At 39.1% G+C, this 21,734-nt stretch overlaps 1 protein-coding gene across 2 annotated transcripts in view; it reads left to right on the forward strand.

Annotated features, from left to right (window-relative positions):
- Nucleotides 1–21,734, forward strand: part of TEC (tec protein tyrosine kinase) — a 54,187-nt gene that overhangs the window by 11,324 nt on the left and 21,129 nt on the right. For both annotated transcript variants that reach the window (XM_067298087.1, XM_067298088.1), the window contains exon 2: nt 8,464–8,646. In XM_067298087.1, the coding sequence (XP_067154188.1) occupies nt 8,509–8,646 (138 nt within the window). In that variant the 5' untranslated portion in view covers nt 8,464–8,508. The remainder of the gene's footprint in view (nt 1–8,463; nt 8,647–21,734) is intronic.

The raw sequence follows: 21,734 nt of genomic DNA on the forward strand, positions 1-21,734 counted from the left end.
GCAAAAAAGACCAATGTACTGCAGACCGTGACCTTTCCCTTCTAGTCATGCTTTTTCTTCTCTTAGGTCTGTCAGCTGAGGGCCAGTTCCATTTGTGCAAGCATACCAAACTAATATTCGTTACTTGACTTCTTTGCCCTGTACACATGAAAAGGCAAATCTTTTTGGTGCCTGCCTTATCTGGCTACCTGCAGCTGAACTGCTAACCCCATCCTGAAGTCCTGCTGATGGCACCACAGCTGCTAAGAGCTGTTACGTGTCAACAGAAAATTAAGTTTACCATTTGTGCTGCACTTCATACATGGTATTTAGAAATAGAACTGAGCAACAAAGTTTTCACCTGGGAAGATCTACTGTATCTTCAAGGGTTGAATATTAAACATTGGTACATAAAGGTAGGACTCGGGCTTGGATTTGGTCCTTCTCTGAACATACTGGATTAGGCATCATGGAAATGGCAACGTGTGCCACACCAGGCAGTTGTGTAGTTGGCTACAGCATCCTCAGTCCACTGTTTCAATTCATTGCTGTCATAGCATTGCTTCCCTCATTTAAAATTGGAAATCTACCTCTAAAAAGAAATCTTTTAAAAGAAAGGGAACTTGTTTTTTACTGCCTCCTCCAATTTATCTTTGCCTGGATCAAATGTGTGATAATCAAAATGTTGCTAATTTTCTAACATGTGATTTTGCTGGCTGTTGCAGGAGCTTTTGTCAGAAGACCCAATTGGGGATAAATTTATGTTTTTTGACAGGGTTAGTCTATTTGTGCTCTGAAGCAACCAAATATGAAAGGCTGTGATCTGAAAGCCGTGCGAATGCAGTAACTATGGCCAAGCCTGAGTCAGCAAACCCTGCTGCCAGGCAGGGTATCCTCTGCAGTCTAACACAAACTAGGGCTTCTGCTCAGCCCAAGACCACACGGATTCCCACGAGAGGTTGTCGTCTCTGAGAAGACACAAGTTTGGTTTTCATCTGTGGGAGGCGTGTAATTATAGTGCATTCCCTCAAAAGCTTGTCATGATCTATAACAAAAATAAGGTGGTAATTTTGGAAGCTAGAAGGAAACTTAACAATAGTAGCTAATAGTATTAGCTACTGCTATTAGTAGCTAATAATAGCATTATTATGGAAATAGTAGTAACCATTAACTTCTGTTTGCAGGTTGAGCAGACAGTGACACAGAGCCACCTTATGTATATGGTTAGAGTAATCCAATTTTCTCAAGTGTAAAAAGACCAGGAATGGCAGAGTATTTGAGACTATTACTGTTAGATATTTGCTAGATATGGCTTTGTGTACATCTTTAACTACCTTTCCTATGAATATGGTGACTTACAACTACCCTGTGTATCTGTGTATGTACATAGGTGCACACACTGCTTCCCCCCTCCCCAATCAAGCCACCAGCTTTTCCTGTCATATTATTATTACTTTGTGTGATGAAAGGGGCTGGATGAATTGATGGGTTAAACTTTAATCAGCTGTATAGCTGATTACAATTTTTGCTGCTCTTCAGCAAGCATTGAAAGAGTGGCAAAAACACAGGCTTGGAGAGGTTACAGCCTTCTCAAAGTCACTTGGCATGCAATAAGTAAGGTAGGGGAACAAGTTCATATTCAAAAAGACCTGGAACTCTTAGGTAGTGGGTTTTGCTCATCTTTAGTTCAGAAATGAAACTGGCTTTGTTTCTAGTCTTTGATTAAATCGCAAGACAAACTTGATACCTTCTGATTAATGAGACAGATATGGTAAGTTGGGGATGGAGTATAATGCAAAAGCTGAATACCTGTTCTATAGTTAATACTATTTTTTGAGGCAGTGACACATTCAAAGGCTTTTTATCTTTAAAAAGAACAGATGATTGAGCATGCAAAAGGTTAGTAGGCTGAGAAAACCTTTGGATTTTGCTTCTTAGACAGATGTTTCAGAAGCCTTCCCCCCCCCCCCCCCCCGTTTTCCTGCATCCCAAACTACTAAGTTTGAGCTCTATTTTCTTCTAGCAAAGAACTTTACAAATGCAAAAGAGGTTTCGATCAGAATAAGCTGTAGGCAAAATAGTCAGTGTAAGTTTACAGATATTGCAGAACTTTTAGTTGGAGCAATAGCAAAAACTACAAATGTTTCGCTCTAGAGGAGTGAGTAAAAACACAATAAATTACGAGAACAGTGAAAACTGCTCAGTGAATCCTTTGTGTGGTATCCTGTAGTGCTGCTAACTCAAAACTAGTAGTAGGTAATTTAAACTTAGGTTTACATAGGCTTTTTTTTTTTATTTGCTACATCATAGCTCTTAAGAATGTAATTGTTGAGCACAAGTTCCTTTCCCAAACAGCTTACTCATGAGTAAATTGAAGAAGGTGCTCTATAAAGCTGCAAAAAGATGCTTAGTTATGGGAATGTGCTATTTATAGGAGGCCATGATCACAAGCAATAGCTGGATTTACAGATGATTTGGAGACTTGTACGCTTCATTCTCCTAAATGCAATCTTATCATTGTAAGGGGAAAGAAACCCTTTTGCTGCTCTTACCAGTTTCCATAAGTTGCTGTGTGTGCTTTGGATCTATTTCTCTTTTTCAGTAGTGGCTCAGAAAACAGCGAATTGGGGTCGAGTTTGCTGTGCTGAACCACCTTGGTGCCAGCTGAGCCCATTTAAGAGGCACTGTCTCTTTTCCAGCATTGTTTTGATCGTTTACCTACCCTCAGCTACCAAAATCTCTCTGGCGCTGGATAAGGACTTGAGCAATTTCATGCCATTTGTCTACTATGTAGGACAGTTACTCCCAAATTTACACTGGAGTACCAAATGGACTGTAGTGAAAGATAAAAGCGCATATCTTTGTTTATCTACCCGTGTGTATCAATATTGGCAAGTGCGACTGACATCTTGCGTTAAATTTCTACTTTAAATTATAATACTGAAAGGAAACAAATGCTGTTATTTTATAAAATGTAGTAACCCTGTTCCCAAGGAATTTCAGAAAACCTGTGCTGCTTGCAGTGCAGTACTCCTCCCGTGTGTGTACGGGAGTAGCTTTCAGCTGGACAAAGGGTATTTTACAGCATGGTGTGCTTATCTTGGGGGATCTCAAGTCAAAGAGCTGTCACTGAGTTACCCCCTTAACCTGTTTACTTTTAACTTAAATATAGTGCATGTAAATACTTATAAATAACTGTGCCATGAGACAATAAAATTAAATTAGCTAATTGATACTTCGGCAGACTCTTAAACAGAGATTAAAGGCTCTGCAAACTTTTGGGTATAATTTTGAAAATTAGCCCCCAAATTGTATTTCTGACTGTTTAAAAAAAATAGTCTACAGTTAGTAGAAGTGGTTTCTGAGGGTCTGCTGTTAAGAGACAAGAAAAAAAGTGAATCCAAATGTGTTTGACTTCTTTTTCTGGCATATGATATAATGCAGATAGCATTATAATATTTTTCCCCAAATTTCTATTTTAGTTATGTGACAGATGATGTTAAAGTATATTTTTCTGTATTTCTACTTATATGAAATCTACCATTTGAAAAGAGGTTAATAATGGTTATCTCTTATTTGTTGGAGTTTGAATCCACAACATTAGATGTGGGGCAAAAAGACTTTCCTACCACTTGAAACACAAGGACAGTATCTGCAATCCTTACTTACATTGAATAGTAATTACTCAAACAAGCCTGTGCTGGATATTCATGTAAATAACTATTTGCATTCAGGTAACTTGGTCTGTAGTTTCATGATAAAGCAATTCTGGCTTCAGCAGAAAAAACAGGGCAAGGAGTTCTCCTTTTCTTCTTCCTTCTGCCCTGGTTCTGCTCTTCACCCAGAACTGCAGTGTGCTGCCTGTTGAGTGTTGCCGCTGTGGCTGTTTGCAGGGACACATTATGAACTCAGTCACTGAATTGGTCTGAATTGATTTAAAAAAAAAAAAACTGCCAAAAAAGAATTATTCTGGAACAGTTACAGACTGGAATCAGAATTACAAGGTACCACCTCTATGTGCTTAGAACTGATGGTTTGATTTTTTTCTTTTTTTTCCCCTCCCGACTGAAGTACTGAATATTACATTTTAATTGATGTATTAGACTAGGTGATATGTTTTCAATATTAAATTGACAGTGCTGGAATTACTACCAGTAATTGATGAGCCCAAAATCTGAAAAAACAATTGTGCAGAATATGTGAAAGAAGCATGAAACCCAAGTCAGAAGCTGAAGTTGCCTAATACAGCGGTTCTCTGCAAGACTGATCATCTTTTGGATGGCAGCATATCATCTTAGCAGTAGGACTTTGTGGGAGAACCCAAATCACTAGGTGAATGTTACCATTAAGGAGGGAGTTGAAACTCGGAAAACAGAGTTCCAGCTTGATTTTTTTGTTTGTTTTTCAAACTCATACTGTTACAAAGACAAATATTTTCTATTGTCATTTGTTTTCTGACTGTCATGATAAGTATGTTTTCAGAATGCCTTTATTTTTCTGAATGACTCCATTGCTTGTGTGATGCAAAGATTTGTGCCAGAAAGAGTGACAAATATTACATTTGGACCAGCGAAGCTCTAGCCAGATCAGGATAGACTTTCATCTATTTGTTGAATTGTTTGACTGTTACATGTGCTTACCAACAATGACTAATTGTTTTAATAAGCAAACACAATCCAAGGCTTGTGAGTGGGAACCAGGAGATATATGGGTAATGTTGCAACTGCTCGGGTTACTTAATTAATTTAATAAATTAACCTGACTTAAGTCTCAGTTTCTCCAGTGAGAAATGGGAAGGGTGGTGTATGTTTTTTATAAGAAGCTCTGAGATTTGCAAGTAAAAACTTACTTTGTACATCTTGCCCAATATTGACTTAACGAATTTAAGAGCTATCTTAACCACTTTTTTGTTTTGAGGAAAACATGTTGTGATTCTGTGGCCATGCTGTTGAATATTTGTAGAACATGAAGGCTGATTAGTGGATGTTGATGCAGACTTCTGTTGCCTAAAGTAACCTTTGGTGTGTGTTTTTTTTTTTTTTTTTCTTCCCCCCAAATGCTGAGCATCTGTAACGCTTCCTTATTTCAGTCATAGTTATGAGTACTTAGCATCTCTGAAGATTAGATCATATTTGTTATCATGGAGCTAAGATTCACACAGGGCAATACCTGAGGTATTGTGAAAAGTTTAGGGTGGCACCATGAAACTCCCGCAGCTGTTTAGAACAGGATGAATAACCTGTCATACAAACAGCTTTATGCCCTGAAAAATGGCTTGGGAATAATGGAATATTTAGAAAATATTGCAGGAAAGTGCTAAAAACTGCGCTGAAGAAAAAGAACTAACATACGAGTTCTCTAAGAAGTAAGTGTGACTGTTAGCAGTTCTTTTCAAGGAACTATAGAAGCTTGGAAAGGAAACTTTCAGAGTAGCAGCTGAGGGTTTGCTTGTACTGACTGCTATTTATGGAAGTAGAAAGGTGGCTAAAGCCACTAGTTGGGAGGAGAGGAGAAAGGGGGGAAACAGACTTCTGTAACCAAATACAGATTCAAAGACTGATCTTCTGACCTGGGAAACTGGTTCTGATCTGCAGAGGTCTGCATATAGGTGACAATTCAATGTAAATAAATACCCATAGCAATCAGGTACAGACACTGATCAATTTTATTGTCAATGTGTTGATTTCTTAAAACTGATTTTTGTCAAAAGGATTTGGTTTGCTTCTTGTATAATATTAATTTGACTGAAGAGGGTTGGCAGGAAAATATTTTAGCATTATCAATTCACAGTTTCTAGGACAAATAATAATCACATTTTTTTCATAAGCTACCAATGGAAGTCTTGTACTGTAGAGAACACAAGGACCGTTTTGAGTGGTAAAGCCTGCAATGGGAGCCCCTATAGTTTGGCATGCCTTAAGCTGGTCTGAAAATTAATACTGACTTTTAATTATTTAAATAATGTTATCCAATTACCTCTAAGATTGCCAATTTATTTGTAGAAGGAAAATAACACTGAATTTGGCAGCTTGAGTAATAAAGAATGCACTCAGGAGAATTATTAATTAAGAAAGCTCTGTCATCTTCCCAGGAATGCAGTGTGACAGATCACCATCAAAATACGTATGTGTACATGCATCGGATTGTAAGTGGGGAAGAAAAAAAAAGATCGTTCATAATAATCACCATTTCCAATTTCATTATAGTCTTTTACATATGATTTCTAAACTGTTCTTTTTTTGTAGTTCCATGTAAAGCACAGACTAATCTTTAGCATGCACACTGATGTAGCATACCTTAAAAAGAAGGGGGTGTTTCTAGAAGTGAACAAACAAATCCAGCTGGGTGAAGTGGTAGGAATATGGGATATAAGAGATTAATTGGCCAAGGCAGTGATTGAAACTCAGGGTCAGGATTCGACTGGAAGATGAAGGGTGTCATTTCATATCCTGTCACAAGAAATAATGAAGTGGTTGGGCCTAAAGCAAAAGGGGAGGAACTAAAGCAATTGCATCTGTATTTCACTTTATTTAAACTTTACCTTTGCAAGGCAATATTGTGAGGAGGCCTGGGGCTTTTAAACCTTTTCTGTACAATACTGTCAAATGTATTATTTTGTCCATGCTAGAGTTGTGTTGTCCACAGAGATAAGTGTACATGCATTGCCCAAGAGAATTTTGAAATAACTCCATGCAGTAAATAGCGTAAATCAAATCATCAATCAATCAGCAGCATAAATCTCTTGTGAGAACTGAAAAAACTTTTTTTAGGTCAGAAAAAACTTTTTATAGGTCAGAGGGAAGTTTCCTATTGATACAGAGACCTGCAGCATTTACTTAGGGCTTTGATTTGAGTCAGCCCTCCTTCTTCCCCCTGCTTTGGAAGATTCATAGTCGCTGATGCACCTGAGGATGGGCTCTTCCTCCTTGGAGATGCCTTCCCCCACAGCCATGGGCTGGCACCACAGCTGCAGCCAAAACAGGGGTCCCTGTGCCGGGTGCACGCTGTGCGGGAGCTGCATCTTGCTTCAGAGCTCGCGTGGGGGCCACAGCACGAGCCCCTGCCACTGGCAGGTCTGGCACAAAACCAGGAGAGCAAGAGGTAACAAACACCAGGTTTCTGGAAGGGCTTTTCTGCAGCTTCTGCCGCACCTCTCCTTCCTGCCTCTGTGCCACCTCGTGCATTACACCTGCACAGATGACTGTCTGCACTGGCTGATGAAATGTTATTTTTGGTTGGATCCATTCCCTAGTCCACTTCGGTGCACAGCTGGAGAAACATTTGCACCAACACAATACAGGGTGGTGCAGAGTAGCAGGAATGAGCAGACAAGGGAGGAGGTCAGCTGCGCTTAAGTTGGCAGCATTGCCAAAAAATTGCGTGCTGTTTTCTGTCTTGCAAGGCACTGGAGCCAGATTTGCAAACAAAGTAGCTGTGGGTGCATTTGTTTTGATGGACCCCTAAGCCCTTCCTACAGGTATCAGTTATTGTGCAAACTTTAAAGCAGCCTGACCTTACTGCCCAACGAGAGCTGTCAAAAGTAAGTGATGTAGCTTTCTGGTGGTCAATATGAAGCCTTTATAAATAGAACGTGGAAGGCACGTATTTAGCACTTCCAGAAAAAAGGGCTTCTTTAATTCTTGCTTCTCAAATAGATATCTGCCTAAATCACCTTTTGCTTCTGAAAATTTTCATTAGTGTAATTGGGGTGAATTTTCAAAATGACTTCTACCAATCCCTGTTCAATTCTGTATATCAAAGTTCTGCAAATAACACTTACATATGCACAGACCTTAGCAATTAAAATCTTGTTGCTTCCAAATATTTTAAGTGTCACCTTTCTATCCCTTTCCCTTACTGCCTATCCCCCAGATCTATAGTTAGATGTCGTACTGAGGTTTCTCTCTTAATCTGGGACTCCACGTGCCAAATGCAGGCTGTGCTCTGCCTGCCCACACAGGCTGGCCCATGGGGTCTGGAAGTGACATAAAAATTATGGCATTGAACCATCAGTACATGGCAAGGGACAGAGTTTCACCCAGAATTTCTAGGACAGAAATTGGCAGAGTCAAGTTTTAGAATAATTTTTGTTTTACAAAATGTTGTGTTATAATAGGTGATGTAGTGGAAATCTGTTTGCCTTTGGGGTGAAGAGTAGTTGTACACTACTATTTTCATGTAGTATGTCCCAGACTACTCATCCATGTTGCCCGTGATGTAGGATGCAACGTCCTTTCACACTGGTCAGGTACAGCTTCGGGCTTCCTGGGAATGTGTCAGTGCAGCCCTCAGTTGAGCAATGCCTGAGCTTTCTTGTCTAATAATTAACTCTTGTAAACTTCCAAGTGCTTAGGATGAGCTCCAGCTTTCTGTATTTTCAGGTAGCTTCATTTACCAGCAAAGGTCTCTCTACTACAGAAATCTCCAGATCTGTGATCCTCTTAAAAAAAATACAACAATGATTTATTTCTCTCATCTTCACAGGAGCTGATATTCAATGGCTGGAAACAGAGGTGCCAAGAGGCTGAGATGAATATGACTACTATCCTACAAGAGATTTTGATTAAAAGATCACAGCAGAAGAAGAGGACTTCTCCCTTAAACTACAAAGAGAGGCTTTTTGTACTTACAAAGTCCATGCTAACATATTATGAAGGTCGAGCAGAGGTAGGAAATACAGATTTATGCTATGCTGTCTTTATTCCTTCTTGCTTTGCTATGCTATTAGCTTTTTTGTGACAGTATATCATACCTGTCAGGAACTGATAGAGGGGCAGTGAACATGAGTGGCAATGAACATGACTTGCCATTTCCCTTTTCTCTTATTTGTAATGCAGATTTTCATAGGTGCAGGTAACTTACATATCTGGTAGTCAAAGTAAACTAGTTGTGATCAGGGCAGTAGTATAGCCAGGATGCCAGGAATGAGATAAAACAGCTTTTATAGCTGGTCATCAGTGCTGATTTCTTTCTCTCCCCTCTTCTATAATTTTATTCTTGAGCATTTCTGGCTGAAGGGCCTTGGCATAATTTTACTGCTGGTATATATCAAGGCTTTGTCAATCACTTCTAATAATTAATTCCTAACTGATTTTGGCATCATTCTTTCTGAAGTTTTAAACTAATGTGGCTTTTTCCAGCCTTTTGAATGCTGTGCTAGAAAGGCTTTGGCAAGAAGTTTACACATTCCCCTTCTAACTGGACTCCCTTTAGTGCCACTGTAGGTTCTCACAGGGTATCTCAGGTAGGGTCTGTCCTCATGAAAGTTTGCTACCAAATACCAAAGTTCCAGCAATCTCCCATCAGTGCATAAGCTTCTTTTCTGCAAGTTCCGTGGGAATTTCAAAACGGGCTTGCTGACTTTGCTAGAGGTAAAGCTTAGGAGTGGGTTTTGCGGCGTGGAGAGGGAAGGAGTTGGCCAGCCCCACATAAAATGTGGTAGTGAGAATGCTAACTCACGGGTTGATAGGTCTCTGGTGTCTGCCTTTATTAGCATGTGGGGAAAATAAGGGAAGACACTTTTCTCAGACTTCACTGCAAAGGCTGCTCATGTTACTGTATTGCAAAAGGCAGTGGCTTCCTCCTGCAGACATCCTAGCACTGTGCACAAGGGCATGCAGCAGCAACATGCCACGTGTTTAGGTGTGGCCTTCAAGCTTGACCAGGTGCAGTGGTGGCTGCAGCCTTCCCAGCAGAAGGGTGGGACCTCACTGCAGAAGCTGGGGCAGAGTGCAGCCAGCCTGTGTTTCAGCAGGACCTCTGCTGAGGTTGCTACTGCAAACAGTAAAAGATCAATGCTATCACAAGGTGACAAAAAGGTAGAAAATCCTACAGTTATAATTGATTTTGTCAGTGTTCACTGTAAAGGTCATTACTTTCACACCTGGAATGTAATTGGCTTTTAAATTAAAGAAGTTAAATATAAAGAGAAACAGCATTTGATAGGAACAGTTCATTGCAGACCAATTTCTGCTTTTATTTGCACTAGAATGAACCATTTTGATTGAAATGAAGCTCAGTGATTTTTCTTTGACAGCACTAACAGCCCATTATTGTTCCTCCTTTCTGTGTAAATTAAGTTACACCAGGAATCAATAGTGTAAATTAGGCAAATCTGTAGACCAGCATTTTTCAAATGAGCACCAGACTCAATTTCATCAAGATCACCTGCCCCTGAAGTGCTCCATCATATCCTCAGATTTTCCACTTAACTGAGCCTGCTTTCCAGATTTATTGCAATGATAAAGGACATTAAAATGGCAGCAATAGGTAGTGGAGAACTCTCTGCTCTGGAAAGCCATTCAACAAATAAAAATTAATGGAGGCCACTCTGCAACCTGTTGTCACATGTCTTAGCTCTGGTGAAAGAAGGAGGTATAGAAGAGCTAAGGCTTGCTAAGTGTGTTTCTCTGCCAGAGTGAAGCATATTACAGAGCTTGCACTTGCAGCAGAATTGAGCGTGAGCTTGCTCACCATGCTCCAAGACCACAGCAGATTATCATAGTCACCATTCTCTGAATGTAGCTTGGACACAGTTGAGGATTAAGAATGAGATGTGTATTTTTACTGACTTTGGTGTTTGAATATCTACTTGGTTTGAGGCGCAGGTAGTATGCGCTCTTGTTCTTGCGCTCTCTCTCAAGGGGGCAAGAAGCCTTCTCAAACTTCTTATGAGCTTATCTTGTGTTAGCTTAACAGGTTTTGCAGGTCTAGTCGGTGTCCTTTAAGAAGTTGCCATCACCTTTTTCCTGCAGCTTAATACCCCTTCAGCTAAAATACCCTTCCAGGAGATTGAATGATGGATCCATCTGAGAGAAGGTTTAAACTATCAATTTTGTTTGTACTGAAATGGAGTAGGATTGCTGACTGAGTGCCCTCAGCTGTGGAGGTACTAACTTAAAACTTTCCAGCTTGAGAGCAGGACTGTTGGGATAAAAATATACATTACACCTATATCAGCCCAGTAATTTGCTGCTGAAAGAGATAGGTCCATCTCTGCCCCATTCTAGCCTTGCAGTGCTGCCTTCCCTCCCCCCACCCCCCCAAGCTAGCCTGGTACTTTTTTGGACTCCACAGTGGTCTGAATTAACCTACTAATCAGCAGAAAACTTTTTGTTTTGTTTTGTATGTTTTTCCCCTCTGGATTAGCATTCTGCTGGGATGGCAAGCTGAATTAGCTCTGTTCAGGATCCAACAAGCACCAGAGGTGGTGCCAGGTGGTGGAGGAGGACAGGAGGCCTCCAACTGTTGACATCAGCAACTTGTTAAGACTGGCTCAGCTGTTAACATGTAGCTTTACAACCAGTGCCTCAAGACCTCTCCATTTTCACTGGTCCTTGCACTTTAGAGTCTTTTAAATGTTAATCAGTTTGCCATTTATTTGATTAAGAATATTGTCTGAAAATAATGAGCTCTAATTTTACAGAGAAGCACTGTGAATATCTCATTTCAGCAATACTTGGGCTCTACATTTAAAAAAAAAAAAAAGCAAACTTACTGGTGACTTAAGTTCTCTGTCACATAGTGGTAGTTATTTCTTTGTGTCACTGTGCAACTGAAACAAAAAAATTTAGGTCTTTTATTAGTGGTTTTTTTTCCCTCAGTGATGGTGGTTGTAAATCTTTATTTACAGTAAGGCACTTTTATATTCTGGCTGAAGTACTTTTTGCAATATAAAGTCATTACAGCATAACATAATTCTGGTGCCTCTGAATACTTGGATATTTATTGCTGAAATCTAACATGACTGTGGTATACTGATTGAATTCGAAGATAAATCAGTCTGTACCTATTCTTTATCTGTTGTAATTTCAGGGTTGATAATGTTGACAGTTTAGATTGGTGAGATTGACCTGGGATTTCCAAACTAAGAGGATCCCACAGTCACATTTTAGTCATGTAACTACAGTGGCAGCAGTCTGGCGAGAGTGGCTGAATTCTGCTCCTCTAGGCAAATATGATTCCCAATGTGGTCATTGGCCAAACTGAAGTTGTCGTCTTTTTTTTTTAATTATTAACTTCTGTCGGAACTTGACAGAGAAGTAACTTATCAAAGAGTTCAAGAAGAGCCCAGGATCTGTGTTCACATGAATAATCACACCAATTTATTTTAATAAGATTAAACTAAATCTTGTTAACCAGATTAGTCACTGCTCATAAAAAGTGTGGGCAGCTCAGCACTGTAAATAAGGCAACAGAATTAGGTACTTGGTGTGTCTGGTGACAGAAGTGGAACATTTATAACAAAAAAAAAAAAAAGGCAGTCAACCATGGAAAATGTTGTTCTTGTAGATGCTTCTGAGTGTTCTGACTGGCTGTATGCTGTGCAGTTGGGGTTGGGGGGAGTTCAGCTGGTTTATTTGACCAGAAAATGCATAGGATATAAGAAAAACCTGTTCTTTACTTTTTCTGTCTTATTGCATGACAACGTGCCATATAGCTACTTGAGCAATAAGCAATTATCTAATAAACATGACTGTTAGCAGCAGGGTAAAATCTTGTTTAAACATGTTCATGACCTATTAAATTTTTCTTTATATGTACTTTCAAGCAGCTCAGGCACTCCATCTCTTTTGCAAGATGGTACGAAATGCCTATGATGAAACTAGAACTGCACAACAGTCATGAAAGGGAGAAATGTAGCTTCTGCACTTAGAAATACTGTTGGAACATTAGTCATACTTTCTTGGTATGACCTCAGAATCAGGAAAGAGGCAGGATTTCAAGATTGGTTTCAAAGCATGGAAACCTGCGGAGGGAGAATCCTGTTTAAGGTCACCTGTGTAAAGCTCTACAATTACAAGTAATGCCATGAAAAACTTATTGTGTATAGAAGCCAATAGGACCTTTTACAGCTTAATTTCTTCAGGGCATTACATTTTTTAGTAAGGTACAAAAAATGGGAGATGTATCATCTTAAAGTTGGTGGAAAGAGGTGGACATTATAAAACTTCAAATTAAAGATACACCAGGAACTGACTTCCCTTACATATCATGGAGATGAATTTAATACAATATCAGAAAAGAAGAATATTCTGTTTAAATTGCAGATGGCTTCTATTTGGGGCTTTTTGGCATAAATTCTGTGAATTAGGAAGTGTAAATGTTGGGGAAATACCACTTTTGTGTTACGGAATTGTGCTAACAAGAATCACAAGCATATAAATGGCTGAGTTAGCATTATGCTTCATGAAGCCATTAAGATTTATCGGCTGGCATTGTTGGAAAGAATATTTTCTATTCCCCCCTCCTTTTTTATTTACATTGCAGAAATGACTAATGAGATCTGAATGTGATTGATTCCATTTGTAATGAAGACAAAAATTCATCACTATCTGAATTGGCTTCCAAGTGCAAGCTACTGATCACAACTACATAAAAATAGGGAAGAAGTAAAACATCTTCCTTTTGAGTGTTAAGGATGTAATCTTAAAAACTCTTATGCTACAGTAAAACTTAAGATATGTACAATGTTCTCAGATTGTCACTGTAGACTTATCACGCCAGTTTTAAATTTACATAGATGGTGGTAGCTACATCAATTTTGGGAGTGAGAAGCAATAGGCAGAATGCTGTAGAAATGTGAAGATGGCTTGGGTGTTGAGATGGAGGAAGTAGGTTAGCTAGCCACACTAAGAATACGTGGGCAATAAAACCTGTGGAGCTAAAATGCCTACCCTGGCTGTAGGCAGGTCGTCTTGCTAGTTTCTCGATCGCCTTTGCTGATCTTGCTCCATTCCTCTGTGACATATTAGCTCTGTCTCTATTTTACCAGGGCTGACTGGTCTTAAAAAAAAAAAAAAAAAAAAAAAAAAAAGATTGAAGGCTGGGGCACTTCTGGAAAGATGAATCTGTCTTGTTTTAGGTAGCCCAAATTAAATTAGTGTTCAGGTTGCTGTCATTACTTTGTGGTAAATTCAGCTCTGGCAAATGAAGGAACTCTGCTTCAGTGGAGCTGCACCTTCATGTATTCAGGCTAAATTGGGCATTTTTCCATTGTCAGACCTTATTTCATATGGAGTGCAGCCTTCCCTGCATAAACAGGCTTTCCCTGTTGAGAATTCCTGCATTATGCTGTATGATAACAGCTGACAACACTGATTGCAGTGTAACTTCCGCAGATAATCTGATTATATAGAAAAGCCATGTAGCGTTCTAGTGAGGAAACAAGGATAAGTGTGATACTTCTAATGTGAAATATTTTGTTAGGAAGTATCTTCTGGATTTTCTGTGTGTGTGATTTGAAAGCTCAGTATACTACTTCAGGTATACTTCTGTTCATTTTGATAAACTATTTTCTTTTTAAAAAATCAAAAGATTAATTTTGTATGAAATTAATAAGCAGTTAAATGTCAAAGCCAAATATTTAATGCATCATTAAAATAAATATCAGGGTTTTTTTTGTATTTTTGATAAACAAATTAAAACCTTAGTTAATATGACTTTCTTCAAATAGATCATTTCATCTTTACGGGAGTGCAGGTTTGAAATCCAAGGAGACATCTGTGGAAATAACTTGGCATATACATGGACCTCGATACATTTGGCTGTTTTTGTCAACAATGGCCTCATATTTTGTATATTCAATTTAAAGTGGTCTGGAGTTTATTTTCAAAGGTGCAGTACATCCATACTTCAGCTGACTATGTTTGGAAAAACCAAACTCGAGTGTTTATCTAGGAGTCCACCTTAACATCAAATTTGGAAAACTTCTGTAAATATCAGCTAAGCAGTTTTAACTGGAAAAGAAACTCTGTTTTACAGCTCTACCAGTATCTCTGATGGCTGGTGTCTGCTGGTGCAAAGTGGTAGCGTGTTCTCCTTCGCAGGGTGTCTTAGCTGCTGTTGAAACTGTCTTTATTCCTCTCAAGTTAGCCAAGGCCACCAAGACAGACTGCAGAGAAATACCAGTCAAGCTACCATGGCCACTGGAGCACTGCATACACACTTGGTTTATCCTGTTCTTCCTTGTGTCGCAATAAGTCATCCTATTGTATGTTCTTTCTCAGTGAATTTTCAGAAGACTTATCTGAATTTATCCTTGTTTGAGCAAGGTGAACTGTATGAAGACATTAGGGAAATCTGATGGCCCCGACTGGAGTTGGCTTATTTCTTTGTTACAGAATGGTCGTGATGGCAGGTAATATGTATTTCTTGCGAACTTTAATTAGGTTCTGCTGACAGATAGCTAACTTGAATTCAAAGTGCCACCGGACTTGCGGTTTCTGCTTTATACAGCACTTTAGTTAAGGGAAATTCTTTGAGGTGAAGGCAAGACACTAGTTAACACAAGTGTTAAAGCAGTTGTCCCTGGAGCAGTCGAAAGGAGCTGGTTTGAGCAAGTGAGACAGCTTGCTAGTTTGTTGGTTTGAAAAATTTCGTGTTAGACACTTCTCATGAGTGCAGTGCTTCCAGAAAGCTGATGCAGATCCAAATATAATTTTTTAAACTGTAATTAATGTGCTGATTAATATCTTCACATCTATTGGAGTTGTTGAGTGTTCCCTTTCACTGTGGTATTTTTGTCTATCTTGGCTTCCTTTGCAGTGATACTCTTATCAACTGTGTGCTGCTCTGTGCGGTTTAGTTACTGTCCTCCCACACATAAAGCAGCATGCTCCCGTTAACCTTTTCAGCCCTCATCGACTTACGCTGGCCTCGAGTATGCTTATGAACATGAAATTACTTAAACTTCTTTGTTTACTTGCGTTTGCTGTGTGGATTACAATTTACAGTGATAAAGGATTTTGTGTTTTCCAAAGGTGTGGACCAAACCCTGGTCCCCCTGGCAGGGCCAGCTTATCCTGTGTATATTTGAGCAAATTGGGGGTCTGTCACATTAAAGTGCAGGCAAAACGTGGGGAGTTTGTGCCAGCCTGTTAGTTCTGGAGGGGCTTCTCCAACCTCTCTAGAGAGGGCACCAGGGTGGACACAGCACTTACCTATCTATGGCCGTGTGGAAACCATTTGTTCCCGCAGAGAAGGCAATGAATAGCCCCAGAGGGAAAAGATGAAGAGCCTTACTTAGAAGGATGTTGCTATGGTGTCAAGTAGAAGAAGATTTTCTAATGAACTGACCATATCTTCCCTGACAGTAGTGGAATCCGAAGGTATTTGCTATGAGGATCAGACTCACATGAAGACAGTCCTGTGTAAATGGATGAATTTGTGACTAACCAAAACAGACCAGGATTTAGATGAAAAAATGAAGAGTGGAGAAGTTAAACGTTCTTGCGCATCCCTAATCTTGAAAGTATCTTCCTAAGGAAAAAAATTGTCTTCTGAAAGAGTTTTATTTGGCTCTTTCAATTTGAATAGAGAAGAGACAAAAGCTACTGAAATGACCATAGTGATATTTTAAGGAAGGAAAAATAACTTTAAAAGCTCTGGGACCCATTCTAAAACTGCAGGTTTCGGGGTAAAACTATGTAGCTGCATTGCAACAGTAGTCTTGTGCAAACACTTCCTTTGGAGCATAACAACATGATGCAGAGTTCCATAATCCTATACTAATTACTTTCTTACAGTTCCCCCCCCCCCCCAACAGAATGTCAATATGTATCTGTTCTACTGTTGCTTATTCCTATGGTGCTTATCCTTTATTATTTTTAACTTAATTAGTCTGATTCAATACAGTTTCCTTAGTCATTGCATAGGTGGTTTATTTCTCTGTATAAACTCAATGCATTTTTAAATGCTCAAAGCATTATTAAAACGCTTCTGATGACCTTGGTGACTTACACTGGTTACTTTTCTACTGTAACATGAATAGCTTCAGAAATGAGTGGATTGGCAGAGCTTTTTTTTTTTTTTTTTCCCCCTCCTCTCCCCTCTGTTCCAAGTCATATATGGGTGATAATGATGGAACTTTCTTATACTACTTGAAAGTTTGCACAATAACTTCATAGGGAGGCCTGGAAGAGGACTGAGTTTGCCATTTTTCTTCTAGGCAGCAGAAGCAGCTATACCCTTTCCAGGTGAATGATGTAGAGATCCTTAGCTGTACTCACTTTGACATGCCTTCGCAACTGCCTCAGGCTGTGGCTTTAGGACAGTTCGGCTCTTATAGTGTATCATGCTGTTTAGCAATTTTTAGTGTGGTTAAACAAGAGGTTTTTTTCCCCAGCATTGTCAGAAAGAGACTAAATGAAAATTCTTAAAGTGCAGAAAGGGTAGATTGTTTAGAAAAAAAAAAAGTTTATATAAGATGTAATGGCTAACTTCTAACAGTGGTTTGCAGCATAAATTATGTTGCTGAGTAAGTACCAGATTTACAAGTAGGTAAATGATAATGATGTGTTTACAAGTTATCCCACCTAAAACAATACTTGTCATGTCCATCTGTATAGACAATATTGTGGTTGTATCTCTTATGAAAAGTTAGTGAGTGAATATTCGTGACAATATAAAAGGCTTTTCAAACCTCTTCCCGAGAAGGTCTGTATTGAAATGATACTTGGAATATGAGTAGCCACCCTTTCTTATTTTGTTTGTATAATACTTCTGTAATTGCTTCTACAGATTAGCAGTATTAGGAAAACAGTTGTAACTACCACAGATTGGTTACCTATCCTCTGTCATGGTATTCTGGGGAAGAGGAGGGTTGCAGCTAGTATGCATAACAGTCATTGTTCAAAGCAAATACAATAAGCCAGTTTTATTTTGGGAAATGAGGTAGATGAAACAGTAGGAATTAATTATCCAAAATACAGCTGCACATAAAGCTGGTCAGAATTGTGAGCTATCTAGGTGCATAAAAGAGAAGATGGTGTTCTGCAGCAAAAGCAGCAGAAGCCTCACAGGAGAAGCAAGAGAGTCTGGGAAGAAAAATTTGAGTGAGAGAGAGTTTGGATAGAATGAGAGCTTGACAGATTGAACAGTGGAGCTGTGTCCATTCTGGGTTATGAGGTGTGGTTGTGTGTGTGGTGGGTTTTTTGTTTGTTTGGTTTTTGTTTTTTTTTTTTTGTTTTAGCTTCAGGGAAATAAGTGGTGTTGTTGTTAGAAAATAAATAAATATTTGTGCCAATAAGCAGGAAGACCTTGTTAATAAGCAAGAAATCCTTGACTGCAGTATTTATTATGATCCAAAAGTTCCAGAAGATCCCAAAAAACACAAGATAGGAGTGAGCAATGGGCAGAGCTGGGGAAATGTTAAGGAGGCACAATTGAAAGTGGTTCGAATCAAAGAAATAAAGCTATTCATGTGAATTAAGGCAACATAGCAGAGGCATGGGAGTGCTTACTTGAAAACATCAAGTCATAAAGAAACTTAGGTTGTAAAAAAACAAGTTGGCTATGTTGCAATAATTGATTCCCTCTTCTTTGCAACGCCTACCAAAAGAGAAGACTAATATGCATAAAATGAGGATCTAGAATAATTATTTTTTCAGAAGTATTTGGAGGTTTATAAGATGGAACAAGCTGGACTTAAAGTTGAAAAGAGTAGGTTGCAGCTGTTGAGATGCTGACAAGGCACAGGTGAGGATATTTACCTTATGACTAGACAAGAGTGAATGAATCTTAAAGGTGCTGTGAAGGATGAGGAAGATGAATAAAATTCTGGAAGGCTAGAGAAAGGCTTCCCTTTAGAAAGAGTACACAGGAGAAGCTGAAAAACTGTCAGTTACGAAGTTAACTTCGATTTCCAGAAAAGTGCCAGAACAAGCAGACTTCTGAAAGTACCTAGAAGATAACAAAATTGCACATTAGCAAACAAAGGTTTGACAAGAACCCCCAAAACCTTAAAACTAATCTAATTCCCTTTGCTACTGGGTGACAGGCCACTTGGGTAGCAGAAAAGATGCAGATATGCTATGTTTTCATCCCAGTAGGGGCCTCTCATGAAACTTTCAGATATCAGCATTAGAAATGACCTGTACAGACCTCTAAGTTTGATTCAGAACTTACTGGAAAGTGATATTCAGTAGGTACTAGTGGCTTGTGTTCAGATTAAAAGACTACTGAATGGAGCAACCCATCCTATGTCAAATATGCTGTTTTTACTAGTGATTTTGTTGATGAAATAGAAAAATTTCTTATTGAATTCTCAGAGGGGACAAAACTGCAAGGAGCACAAGCATTTTTGGAAAACAAGATTTAGAAATCAAAGTAACTGGAATAAGGTGTGGGTTGTAGGTTTTTGGGTTTTGTTCTTTTTTTCTTCAGTATGAAAAAGTGCAAAAGCTGTAAGCCTCGACACAAATACAGAAATGTTCAAATATGGGATGGGAATAACTTTCTAAGTATCAGACTGTCCCCAGCAGGATCTGGGCATCATAGTGAATCAGGAGCTGGTGGATAATGTAGTGGATCATAAGCTGGTTATGTGTCGATGATAAACTGTTGCTGTGAAAAAGGCAAGTGTTATATTAGGATGAATAAACAGGACTGAAGTAATTCTTGTGCCTTAATAATAAGGTATCAGCTGCAGCACTGCATCTGGTTTGGGGCAATAAGTTTCAAAGAAGATGTGGACCTGCTTGAGAGACTTGGGACAGGAACAGCAAGAAGGATTAGGTTCCCAAAAGCCTGAACTATGATGAAAGATTGACGGACTAGCAAGTGTTTAAAGCAGGGAAAATGAGCTGGTGGTAGGATAAGAATCTTCAAATGCAAAAAAACTTGCAGCTCTGTAGCTGTGGACTGTCCATCATCTGAAGCTTTAAAGAGAGTAGGTAGAACTGGTCTTGCTTGGGGCAGTGGATAGACTAGATGACCTTTGAGGGCCCTTTGCTGGGGCTCCAGTCACTAGTCTGTGATGACTGTGGATGTGGGCTCTCCTTCACTGAAGTTCGAGTCCAGCATTCAGCCCTAAGGCTGTTAAAGGGGTGCCCGGATGAAAGGCATCATTCGGCTTAGGATCAGAATGACAGCCGTGTTGTCCGAGAGAGGAAAGACAGGGAAGAAATGTTACAGCTGGGCTAGGCTGGGCTCTGGCCTCTGTCAGGACTTCAAAGAAAACAAGAGAAGGTTCCTGAGAAAAAACTTGAAGTAACATGCTAATATGTCAAAAGCTGAAAAGGTATGCATCGAGAGTATAGGTAATTTAGGGCACAGTATGGATGTAGGCCTGGCTGATTTGTTTCTTTTACGCTTACTTATATTGCTGCCTTATATGATTACAGCAATATAACAAGACACTTACAGTTGAATGACTACCTCTCAATTGCAGGAAGAGAATAAGTTACAGATAATGTGCTGTAATGATGGTTAGGAAGTTGCATCAGTACCACTGAGAACTTCTTTGGGGTTTTTTTGGTCTCTCCAGTGCTGGTGACTGGCCTCTGCTGAGCAGCCAGGGCAAGGTAATGGATTCTCAGTTCCATATTTGGCAGAGCAAGTTTTAAGACGTTTTCCTTCTTAAGTTTCTTTCCATTTTGTCTCATGAAATTCTTCCCAAGAATTAGAGGTCAGATCAGATCAGAATAATAATCACCTCTCACTTTTTGTATGTTACTTCTAGACATTTCAGAAAGGTAAATAGAAATACTTGGCACTTGCTTTTCTTATAATAATAATTATAAAATTACTTGGAAGGAGGCAGGGCATTTCTTGACATATCTGAGACACTGAAAAAACAAGGCAATGGAAAATGAGGCCAACTAACAGGCTAGCTACGGTAATGAGGCTGCTTGGTGAAAATGCCTCTCAAGAGGGAACTGCAGTGGTATGCAGTGCTTATCCCACTTATCTAAAAACAAACAAACAAAAAAACCCCAAACACCCATCATTTGAATTTGGAGCAGGTTCTACCAAAGATACTTCAGTGGATACTTAGTTTACCCAGGATTCTCTGATGTTTTGGAAAGTTGTAGAGCAGCTCCATAAAAGGAGATGTAATTGATGCTCAGACCTGTGTATGTTTTTGGGAACATAAATTCCATGGGTCATATGCTGATGATCTCAGGGTTTCCTCCATGGGAATAAGCATGGGAGAAAGAAATGCGCAGTACGAATGAGAGAGACAGGGAGAGACAGACAGACCACAAATGAGAGAAGAAGCAGCTATTTCTTGATGACAGGACTGGACTGATGTGTTTAAGATTTTTCCAGCTGGAAAGTCTTTTGTACTGTTTAACCCCCCACACCCCACTTTTCTGGAGGTAAACAGTATGATATCTTTGTAAACAATGAGGAAATACACTGAAGAACTGTTTTCTCTTATAGTGGGAAAATGGCTTCCTAAGAAGTTGCAATGCTACTATATTGAGCAGAGGACTAATTCCAAGTGTATAAAAGCTGAGCTGTTTGATTATATACTTCTTATCTAACATTCCTATATTCCTCATCTTCCTGGATTCTAAGATTATTATTTTTTAGGACAGGAGTTGTGTAATCATATGTATTTATACCATATCTGCCAGTGTAGTTCCAGTGTCATAACTTCTGGTTATTTCTGCCTTATATATTAAATAATAGAAGTATTTGTTCTTTTACATTGCATGGAAACAGAATCGTTCATCTTCACGGTGAACAAGGAGCAAGGCTTCTGAAACTGTAAATCAAGTTTTGTGAAGCATAGGAAAATATGAAGTACGTATGGCATTTTGCATTTTGAGAAGCTTTTAATAGTAGTTCTGTATAGTCACTTCCCTTTTGGTAAGTTATTTTCAGCAGGCAGATGCGTTTTTAAAAAAAGCATTTTGAAACGTTTAAAACTAGAATGTTTTAAAAAATGTTTTGAAAACACTGAAGCTCATAATTGTATCTAATTGTTATCCTTCCTGAGATATAGCAATTATATCTTTTTTATTGTT

The sequence above is a fragment of the Apteryx mantelli genome, chromosome 5, assembly GCF_036417845.1.
Source record: "Apteryx mantelli isolate bAptMan1 chromosome 5, bAptMan1.hap1, whole genome shotgun sequence".
NCBI lineage: Eukaryota > Metazoa > Chordata > Aves > Apterygiformes > Apterygidae > Apteryx > Apteryx mantelli.